General features: G+C 43.8%; 1 protein-coding gene across 1 annotated transcript; it reads left to right on the forward strand.

Moving 5' to 3' along the window:
* The first annotated feature begins 462 nt into the window (after window positions 1-462).
* Window positions 463-4,977, forward strand: fetub (fetuin B). Its single transcript, XM_064936098.1, has 7 exons — window positions 463-734; window positions 1,188-1,301; window positions 1,780-1,867; window positions 2,176-2,342; window positions 2,722-2,835; window positions 3,012-3,098; window positions 3,692-4,977. The coding sequence occupies exons 1-7, from the start codon at window positions 531-533 to the stop codon at window positions 4,439-4,441; spliced, it is 1,524 nt and encodes a 507-aa protein (XP_064792170.1). The 5' UTR covers window positions 463-530; the 3' UTR covers window positions 4,442-4,977.
* Window positions 4,978-12,232: the final 7,255 nt, after the last annotated feature.

The following is a 12,232-nucleotide window of genomic DNA, read 5'->3' on the forward strand; positions in this document are numbered from 1 at the left end:
TTCAAAGTAAACTTTAGTTAAGTAAATAATATTTTTTAGCTATAGGGTAGCTATAGTGTAGCTTGTCTTCTTCCAAGTATGAAGTACTGTAGCCTGCTCAGAGTAGCTTCCCCAAAACTGAGTAACACCCTGAAAAGGGACACTTCCAAGGACATTCCTGCTGGTGAAACCAAGAATCTGTTCATGTTTCTTGATACTTAACACTTAAAAGAGCATGATAAGACATTCCTGGTCACTGTTACCTATAGCTTCTGACAGGGCTGCGAGTTTCTGGGTAGATTACAATGGGACTGATAGGGACCACATTCTTTGATAGAGGGTGACAGAGGGGCATCGTGGGGGGGTTAGGGGTCATGTTTACCTGGATCGGGGGTGGGACCCAGAACAGTGTTGTGAAGAGGGAGGGTGTGTGTGGGGGTGGAGGGGGTACATGGAGCTGTATATATAGCAGCCCTACTGAACCACCTCACCTCACCTCACCAGCCCGTTCAGCGTGTGTGAGACAGCCAGCGGCCCATCGGTCCTCCATCATGATGAAGCAGTGTGCCTTGTTGTTGCTGGCGTGTGTGTATGCTCATGCCGCCCCCCTGGAAGCCAGCATGAAGCCCGGGTCGTGCCAGGACGCCGTGGCCCTGGGAGCAGCAGGACAGGCCCTCGACAAGATCAACAAGGACCGCACAGAGGGCTACGTGTTCGGTCTCCACCGCCTCAGTAACGTCAACCAGATGGAGCATGTGAGTTCTGTTGCTTCTATTTTGTTCGCTGTAACTCTACAATGCGTGGTACTACGCTAAGTTAAAAAGAGGGGGAAATGGTTTAGCTACTGTCCTAAAGAAGAGTCCTGTAACAGACTCTGTTTGTAAATGCAATGTGCCTCAATACGTTGTCAGTGTTTAAATGGAGATAACAGGAATTGAGGTCTAAAAAGCATCATTCAATACAATGTCGTCTGAGATATTCTCTTGTTTTATAGGTAGTGAAAAAGTGATATTCCCGTTAAGACAGATGACACAGATTCATACATTGTCAACAAGGCCTTTTCTAAGAGCAGAGGGATTTGACTAGAATTTGAAGTTATAGATGGTGACTTCAAAGACGATTGTAGCTGTACCAGCCACATGGGAATGAATGTTGACTCCAGTGTGCTGATTGGTCTGTATTGGTCTGTATTTCTATCTCTGTTTCAGGGGGAAACAGGGGTTGTGTTCTACCTGACCATGGATGTGCTGGAGACTGACTGCCACGTGATCAGCAAGAAAAACGCAAAGGACTGTGAGGTCCCCAAGGCTGAAAACACACCGGTAAGAACCCGACACACACACACACACACACACACACACACACACACACACACACACACCAAACACACACACACACACACACACACACACACACAAACACACACACACACACACAAACACACACACACACACACACACACACCAAACACACACACACACACACACACACACACACTAACACACACACACACACACACACACACACACACTAACACACACACACCAAACACACACACACACACACACACACACACACACACACACACACACACACACACACACACACACACACACACACACACACACACACACACACACCAAAACACACACACACATACACACAAAACACACACAGACAAACATAATGTCTGTGGGATTACTGGATGTCTGAATATTGACTTTAGCCAGGGCCTTGGATCAAAATCGTCCCTCGTTGTTTAATCTGTTTTTTTGTTGTCTTGTACGTATTTACTCACAGGTCTACGGTCAATGCAAGGCTGTTATCTACATGAACAGAGTCCATAGAGTGGTTCGTCTGTATAACTACAACTGTGTGGTCAGACCAGGTAAAAGTCCACGCCTTGGTCCTCTCCAAAACATTCGTTACAGCGCTTCCCACTAAACAACAGCACATTGCATCCATCCACCGTGTAGTAGTTGGGTGATGCACTGTCACGTCGTTTGTCATGTGGTTCTGATGACTCTGTGGGAGCGTGGTGCCCGATACATCGGAGTTTTACATATACTGAATACATGTTAAATATAAATGACAGTGTTTAAAAGTGTCTGCTAATAACCATGTAACACGCCTCATGTTTTGACCCAATGAAAGTGCCTTTGTAAACAGTTTACCTATTTGTATGTCCTGTCCCAGCGGCTGCGGCGAAAGTGGCTAAGCAGTGCCCGGACTGTCCCTCTGCCATGCCCAAGGACCACCCGGAGATCCTGAAGACGGCCACCCTGTCCATGGAGAAGTTCAACAAGGACAGCGGCTTGGCCAATCACTTCGCCATCCTCAACATCACCCGTGCACGGACATCGGTCGGAACACAACACTGCACTACACATTCCAATATAGCATAATACAAACCAACACCACAACAATAACATGGGGCGGCAGGGTAGCCTAGTGGTTAGAGCGTTGGACTAGTAACCGAAAGGTTGCAAGTTCAAATCCCCGAGCTGACAAGGTACAAATCTGTCGTTCTGCCCCTGAACAGGCAGTTAACCCACTGTTCCTAGGCCGTCATTGAAAATAAGAATTTGTTCTTAACTGACTTGCCTAGTAAAATAAAGGTAAAAATATAACAATTCAACAAAACAATGAATCCACCTCACAGCAGCAAATGAACAGGTTTCATATTGTGGTGTAATTATCTCGTTGTCATTACTCACTGACCTCTGTTGCTTGATATTCCAGATGGGCATGGCAACCTTCTACTTTGCAGAGTTCACCATCCAGGAGACGACTTGTGCCAACACCACCGAACCTTCCGCAGCCTCCAAGTGTCCTCTGATGGCCTGCGAGTTTGCAGTAAGTGAATGACAGTACTATTGATACTTTTGTCAAACAGCAAAAACTATGTAGTAGCAGCATTATTACATCTGAATCATAGCCTAGATAGTGTTTAACGGTGTAAAAACTGTAATAACTGTGTAATAACTATGTAAGAACCAGCATTTTAATTTCTCCCTGTCTCTTCTCTACAGCACAAAGGACACTGCAAGGGCTCCCACTCTCACGGCATGGGAGGCCAGGAGTTTGTCACGGTCAACTGTGAGGTCTTTGAGAATGAGGTCAGGCACTCTCCATTTGAAACAAGGGTTGAAACGTAGTTTCAGGTGCATAGAGGAAAACTCTAGTAGCTGGCATTCTTGTATGCTCCACAGTGTTCTTGTATGCTCCACAGTGTTCTTGTATGCTCCACAGTGTTCTTGCATGCTCCACAGTGTTCTTGTATGCTCCACAGTGTTCTTGTATGCTCCACAGTGTTCTTGTATGCTCCACAGTGTTCTTGTATGCTCCACAGTGTTCTTGTATGCTCCACAGTGTTCTTGCATGCTCCACAGTGTTCTTGCATGCTCCACAGTGTTCTTGCATGCTCCACAGTGTTCTTGTATGCTCCACAGTGTTCTTGTATGCTCCACAGTGTTCTTGTATGCTCCACAGTGTTCTTGTATGCTCCACAGTGTTCTTGTATGCTCCACAGTGTTCTTGTATGCTCCACAGTGTGTTTAATGGTTCAAACCACCATTTCAGTTATTAGGTCTTCATCTGGGTTTATATCTTTCGGTGTTAAATTACTAATGAGGTTACTGATCATGTGTATTGATTGATTGATTGATTGATGATGCTGTGACTGAACCCCTGGTTGGTTGTTGTCCTGCAGAACTCAAAGAAGGAGAAGGCAGCTCACCTGTTGGGAGGAGAGACCGACCACAGCCACACCCTTCAGTCTGGAAAACACGGCAAAGACCACACCCATGATGCCTCCGGCGCTCACGACCACGCTCACGACCACGCTCACGACCACACCAAAGACCACAAACACGACGGCGCCCACGCCCATGATCATAAAGATGGTGACCATGGTCACTCACATGGCGATGGAGCTGCTGGCGGTCAAGATCACGCTCACGCCCACTCTCATGACCACGGTCACGGTCACGACCACGCTCACGCCCACCACGCCAAGGCCCATAACCACAGCACTGACACCGGACCGCACCAGCATCACAACTACAAGCACGACGGCGAGGGCCACACTCACGAGCATGACCATGAGCTATCCTTGGATCACGACCACAAGCACGCTCACCTGCACGAGCACGAGCACCACCACCATCACCACGAGCACCCACACGGGACCGAGTCCCGCCACCCTCCCCAGGGAACCGTGACCGTCCTCCCCGCCCTGGGCCTGCCCATGACCCTGCCCTCCTTCCCCGAACAGCCTGTGGGTGAGAAGGGCGTCACTCTGCCCATGGTCCAAGACCCAAAGATCCCTGGGATGAGCCAGCCCACCATCCTGCCCTTCCCCACCACTGTGTCTGCTCAGTGCCCTGCTGAGGTCAAGGATGAGGACAACTTTGTGAAGGAGCTCTTTGCTGAGGACCCCCTCTTCAAAGCAGCTGCGTAACCAGTCCCTTGTCTCCATGGAGCTGAAACACAGAACTGATTATTCTCAATACCTACTAATGACCCACTGACACTGGCAACGAGAACAAACAAGAGCACCAAAGCTAGTTATGACGTTGTTCTTTGGAATTCACAGGGACAGGTTTCTGCATGTCAGATATTTAGCTACCTCTAAACCATTTTCACATTCACCTGTCTGCCTCTCTGTCTTTCTGCCTCTTTCTCTGTCTGTCTGTCTGTCTGTCTGTCTGTCTGTCTGTCTGTCTGTCTGTCTCTCTTTCTCTGTCTGTCTGTCTGTCTGTCTGTCTGTCTGTCTCTCTCTCTTTCTCGGTCTGTCTGCCTCTCTTTGCCTCTCTCTCTTTCTGTCTGTAAGCATTATGTTTGAGACCTGACTGTGTGTTCCTCAGAAATTAAGGGATTGACAGCATTGTTTTGTATGTTTCTAATACTCTATCTTTGCCATGACGGAAGATAGTTTCTGAGGTGGGTGTTGTTCTTAGCCTCAAACAAATAAAATAAACATCACTAATGCATCAATAGACTCCTATTTTTTGTCAAAGAATACAAGATTAAAAGAAAACAAGCTTTATACCTAACAATACGAATCCACATCCAGACGCAACAGTATTGAGGATAAATGTTTCTATAAACCTGACCTCTACATGAAACCCCGCACTCATAAAAACATAGTGACAGTAACATAGTGACAGTAACATAGTGACAGTAACATAGTGACAGTAACATAGTGACAGTAATATAGTGAAAGTAACATAGTGACAGTAACATAGTGACAGTAACATAGTGACATAGTGACAGTAACATAGTGACAGTAACATAGTGACAGTAGCATAGTGACAGTAACATAGTGACAGTAGCATAGTGAGAGTAACATAGTGACAGTAACATAGTGACACATAGCATAGTGACAGTAACATAGTGACACTAGCATAGTGACAGTAACATAGTGACAGTAACATAGTGACACTAGCATAGTGACAGTAACATAGTGACAGTAACATAGTGACAGTAACATGGTGACAGTAACATAGTGACAATAACATAGTGACAGTAGCATAGTGACAGTAACATAGTGACAGTAGCATAGTGACAGTTACATAGTGACAGTAACATAGTGACAGTAACATAGTGACAGTAGCATAGTGACAGTAACATAGTGACAGTAACATAGTGACATAGTGACAGTAGCATAGTGACAGTAACATAGTGACAGTAACATAGTGACAGTAATATAGTGACAGTATTATAGTGACAGTAACATAGTGACAGTAACATAGTGACAGTAACATAGTGACAGTAGCATAGTGACAGTAACATAGTGACAGTAGCATAGTGAGAGTAACATAGTGACAGTAACATAGTGACAGTAGCATAGTGACAGTAACATAGTGACACTAGCATAGTGACAGTAACATAGTGACAGTAACATAGTGACACTAGCATAGTGACAGTAACATAGTGACAGTAACATAGTGACAGTAACATGGTGACAGTAACATAGTGACAATAACATAGTGACAGTAGCATAATGACAGTAACATAGTGACAGTAGCATAGTGACAGTTACATAGTGACAGTAACATAGTGACAGTAACATAGTGACAGTAGCATAGTGACAGTAACATAGTGACAGTAACATAGTGACAGTAACATAGTGAGAGTAACATAGTGACATAGTGACAGTAACATAGTGAGAGTAGCATAGTGACAGTAACATAGTGAGAGTAATATAGTGACAGTAACATAGTGACAGTAACATAGTGAGAGTAACATAGTGACAGTAACATAGTGAGAGTAACATAGTGACATAGTGACAGTAACATAGTGACAGTAACATAGTGACAGTAACATAGTGAGAGTAGCATTGTGACAGTAACATAGTGACAGTAGCATAGTGACAGTAACATAGTGAGAGTAACATAGTGACAGTAATATAGTGACAGTAATATAGTGACAGTAACATAGTGACAGTAACATAGTGAGAGTAACATAGTGACAGTAACATAGTGACAGTAACATAGTGAGAGTAACATAGTGACATAGTGACAGTAACATAGTGACAGTAACATAGTGACAGTAACATAGTGAGAGTAATATAGTGACAGTAACATAGTGACAGTAACATAGTGAGAATAACATAGTGACAGTAACATAGTGAGAGTAACATAGTGACATAGTGACAGTAACATAGTGACAGTAACATAGTGAGAGTAACATAGTGACAGTAACATAGTGAGAGTAATATAGTGACAGTAACATAGTGACAGTAACATAGTGACAGTAACATAGTGACAGTAGCATAGTGACAGTAGCATAGTGAGAGTAATATAGTGACAGTAACATAGTGACAGTAACATAGTGAGAGTAACATAGTGACAGTAACATAGTGAGAGTAACATAGTGACATAGTGACAGTAACATAGTGACAGTAACATAGTGACAGTAGCATAGTGACAGTAGCATAGTGACAGTAACATAGTGACAGTAACATAGTGACATAGTGACAGTAGCATAGTGACAGTAACATAGTGACAGTAACATAGTGACAGTAATATAGTGACAGTATTATAGTGACAGTAACATAGTGACAGTAACATAGTGAGAGTAACATAGTGACAGTAACATAGTGACAGTAACATAGTGACAGTAACATAGTGACATAGTGACAGTAACATAGTGACAGTAGCATAGTGACACTAGCATAGTGACAGTAACATAGTGACACTAGCATAGTGACAGTAACATAGTGACAGTAACATAGTGACACTAGCATAGTGACAGTAACATAGTGACAGTAACATAGTGACATAGTGACAGTAGCATAGTGACAGTAACATAGTGACAGTAACATAGTGACAGTAACATAGTGACAGTAACATAGTGACAGTAACATAGTGACAGTAGCATAGTGACAGTAACATAGTGACAGTAACATAGTGACAGTAACATAGTGAGAGTAACATAGTGACAGTAACATAGTGACACTAGCATAGTGACAGTAACATAGTGACAGTAACATAGTGACACTAGCATAGTGACAGTAACATAGTGACAGTAACATAGTGACATAGTGACAGTAGCATAGTGACAGTAACATAGTGACAGTAACATAGTGACAGTAACATGGTGACAGTAACATAGTGACAGTAACATAGTGACAGTAGCATAGTGACAGTAACATAGTGACAGTAACATAGTGACAGTAACATAGTGACATAGTGACAGTAGCATAGTGACAGTAACATAGTGACAGTAACATAGTGACAGTAACATGGTGACAGTAACATAGTGACAGTAACATAGTGACAGTAGCATAGTGACAGTAACATAGTGACAGTAGCATAGTGACAGTAACATAGTGACACTAGCATAGTGACAGTAACATAGTGACACTAGCATAGTGACAGTAACATAGTGACAGTAACATAGTGACACTAGCATAGTGACAGTAACATAGTGACAGTAACATAGTGACATAGTGACAGTAGCATAGTGACAGTAACATAGTGACAGTAACATAGTGACAGTAACATGGTGACAGTAACATAGTGACAGTAACATAGTGACAGTAGCATAGTGACAGTAACATAGTGACAGTAACATAGTGACAGTAACATAGTGAGAGTAACATAGTGACATAGTGACAGTAACATAGTGACAGTAACATGGTGACAGTAACATAGTGACAGTAACATAGTGACAGTAGCATAGTGACAGTAACATAGTGACAGTAACATAGTGACAGTAACATAGTGAGAGTAACATAGTGACATAGTGACAGTAACATAGTGACAGTAGCATAGTGAGAGTAGCATAGTGACAGTAACATAGTGAGAGTAATATAGTGACAGTAACATGTTGACACTAACATAGTGAGAGTAACATAGTGACAGTAACATAGTGAGAGTAACATAGTGACATAGTGACAGTAACATAGTGACAGTAACATAGTGACAGTAGCATAGTGACAGTAACATAGTGACAGTAGCATAGTGACAGTAACATAGTGAGAGTAACATAGTGACATAGTGACAGTAACATAGTGACAGTAACATAGTGACAGTAACATAGTGAGAGTAATATAGTGACAGTAACATAGTGACAGTAACATAGTGACAGTAACATAGTGACAGTAACATAGTGACAGTAACATAGTGACATAGTGACAGTAACATAGTGACAGTAACATAGTGACAGTAATATAATGACAGTAGCATAGTGACAGTAACATAGTGACAGTAACATAGTGACAGTAATATAGTGACAGTAACATAGTGACAGTAATATAGTGACAGTAACATAGTGACAGTAACATAGTGACAGTAAAATAGTGACAGTAGCATAGTGACAGTAACATAGTGACAGTAACATAGTGACGTAGCATAGTGACAGTAGCATAGTGACAGTAACATTGTGACAAATCAAATCAAATCAAATTTTATTTGTCACATACACATGGTTAGCAGATGTTAATACCAGTGTAGCGAAATGCTTGTGCTTCCAGTTCCGACAATGCAGTAATAACCAACAAGTAATCTAACTAACAATTCCAAAACTAATTTCTTATACACAGTGTAAGGGGATAAAGAATATGTACATAAAGATATGAATGAGTGATGGTGCAGAGCAGCATAGGCAAGATACAGTAGATGGTATCGAGTACAGTATATACATATGAGATGAGTATGTAAACAAAGTGGCATAGTTAAAGTGGCTAGTGATACATGTTTTACATAAGGATGCAGTAGATGATAGAGTACAGTATATACGTATACATATGAGATGAATAATGTAGGGTATGTAAACATTATATTAGGTAGCATTGTTTAAAGTGGCTAGTGGTATATTTTACATCCTTTCCCATCAATTCCCATTATTGAAGTGGCTGGAGTTGAGTCAGTGTGTTGGCAGCAGCCACTCAATGTTAGTGGTTGCTGTTTAACAGTCTGATGGCCTTGAGATAGAAGCTGTTTTTCAGTCTCTCGGTCCCAGCTTTGATGCACCTGTACTGACTACGCCTTCTGGATGATAGCGGGGTGAACAGGCAGTGGCTCGGGTGGGTGTTGTCCTTGATGATCTTTATGGCCTTCCTGTAACATCGGGTGGTGTAGGTGTCCTGGAGGGCAGGTAGTTTGCCCCCGGTGATACGTTGTGCAGACCTCACTACCCTCTGGAGAGCCTTACGGTTGAGGGCGGAGCAGTTGCCGTACCAGGCGGTGATACAGCCCGCCAGGATGCTCTCGATTGTGCATCTGTAGAAGTTTGTGAGTGCTTTTGGTGACAAGCCGAATTTCTTCAGCCTCCTGAGGTTGAAGAGGCGCTGCTGCGCCTTCTTCACAATGCTGTCTGTGTGAGTGGAACAATTTAGTTTGCCTGTGATGTGTATGCCGAGGAACTTAAAACTTACTACCCTCTCCACTACTGTTCCATCAATGTGGATAGGGGGGTGTTCCCTCTGCTGTTTCCTGAAGTCCACAATCATCTCCTTAGTTTTGTTGACATGGAGTGTGAGGTTATTGTCCTGACACCACACTCCGAGGGCCCTCACCTCCTCCCTGTAGGCCGTCTCGTCGTTGTTGGTAATCAAGCCTACCACTGTTGTGTCGTCCGCAAACTTGATGATTGAGTTGGAGGCGTGCCTGGCCACGCAGTCGTGGGTGAACAGGGAGTACAGGAGAGGGCTCAGAACGCACCCTTGTGGGGCCCCAGTGTTGAGGATCAGCGGGGTGGAGATGTTGTTGCCTACCCTCACCACCTGGGGGCGGCCCGTCAGGAAGTCCAGTACCCAGTTGCACAGGGCGGAGTCGATAATTTTGCACACCCAATTTTTCAGTTTTGGATTTGTTAAAAAAGTTTGAAATATCCAATAAATGTCGTTCCACTTCATGATTGTGTCCCACTTGTTGTTGATTCTTCACAAAAAAATACAGTTTTATATCTTTATGTTTGAAGCTTGAAATGTGGCAAAAGGTCGCAAAGTTCAAGGAGGCCGAAAACTTTCGCAAGGCACTGTATATAAGGATAGTAATGCTTTTATTTCCTAGAATAAGGCTGAACGCCTGGTTAAAGTACCTAGAAGTGTGTTGGGGTGGTATAAGTGGGTGCAGGTTAAACTTTTTTTTAGGAAAGGTTGTGAAACTCTGACCTGAAGATACACATTACTGTTCTCACAATGCCAGGAAAACATTGCGTTAGATGTGACTGTGAAAAGAAAACAGTAACCCGGTCCAAGCTACTGCACGTGTATCTGTATAGATAAGCCCTGTTATCTTCACCGTGGCACGTCAGAGAAGAGCAACAGGAGGATTGGAGACACATCTAGAGCCATCACCATAACAACCACCCTGATTACATCACAGCTGTACCAATACACCCAAAAGGGGAGATATGTCTGTGAGTGACAGCCAACGATGGTGGAGGTATAAAGGCCCATTCAGGGTTTGAGACAGTGTTGAGGTGGGTTTGAGACAGTGTTGTTGAGGTGGGTTTGAGACAGTGATGTTGTGGTGGGTTTGAGACAGTGTTGAGGTGGGTTTGAGACAGTGATGTTGAGTTGGGTTTGAGACAGTGATGTTGTGGTGGGTTTGAGACAGTGATGTTGAGGTGGGTTTGAGACAGTGATGTTGAGGTGGGTTTGAGACAGTGTTGAGGTGGGTTTGAGACAGTGTTGTTGAGGTGGGTTTGAGACAGTGATGTTGTGGTGGGTTTGAGACAGTGTTGAGGTGGGTTTGAGACAGTGATGTTGAGTTGGGTTTGAGACAGTGATGTTGTGGTGGGTTTGAGACAGTGATGTTGAGGTGGGTTTGAGACAGTGATGTTGAGGTGGGTTTGAGACAGTGTTGAGGTGGGTTTGAGACAGTGATGTTGAGGTGGGTTTGAGACAGTGATGTTGAGGTGGGTTTGAGACAGTGATGTTGAGGTGGGTTTGAGACAGTTTTGTTGAGGTGGGTTTGAGACAGTGATGTTGAGGTGGGTTTGAGACAGTGTTGTTGAGGTGGGTTTGAGACAGTGATGTTGAGGTGGGTTTGAGACAGTGATGTTGAGGTGGGTTTGAGACAGTGATGTTGAGGTGGGTTTGAGACAGTGATGTTGAGGTGGGTTTGAGACAGTGTTGAGGTGGGTTTGAGACAGTGTTGAGGTGGGTTTGAGACAGTGTTGAGGTGGGTTTGAGACAGTGATGTTGAGGTGGGTTTGAGACAGTGTTGAGGTGGGTTTGAGACAGTGTTGTTGAGGTGGGTTTGAGACAGTGTTGAGGTGGGTTTGAGACAGTGATGTTGAGGTGGGTTTGAGACAGTGTTGAGGTGGGTTTGAGACAGTGATGTTGAGGTGGGTTTGAGACAGTGATGTTGAGCTGGGTTTGAGACAGTGTTGTTGAGGTGGGTGTGAGACAGTGTTGTTGAGGTGGGTTTGAGACAGTGTTGAGGTGGGTTTGAGACAGTGTTGTTGAGTTGGGTTTGAGACAGTGTTGTTGAGGTGGGTTTGAGACAGTGATGTTGAGGTGGGTTTGAGACAGTGTTGTTGAGGTGGGTGTGAGACAGTGTTGTTGAGGTGGGTTTGAGACAGTGTTGAGGTGGGTTTGAGAAAGTGTTGAGGTGGGTTTGAGACAGTGTTGTTGAGGTGGGTTTGAGACAGTGTTGAGATGGGTTTGAGACAGTGATGTTGAGGTGGGTTTGAGACAGTAATGTTGAGGTGGGTTTGAGACAGTGTTGAGGTGGGTTTGAGACAGTGATGTTGAGGTGGGTTTGAGACAGTGTTGAGGTGGGTTTGAGACAGT

This window comes from Oncorhynchus masou, chromosome 24 (assembly GCF_036934945.1).
Source record: "Oncorhynchus masou masou isolate Uvic2021 chromosome 24, UVic_Omas_1.1, whole genome shotgun sequence".
Classification (NCBI taxonomy): Eukaryota; Metazoa; Chordata; class Actinopteri; order Salmoniformes; family Salmonidae; genus Oncorhynchus; species Oncorhynchus masou.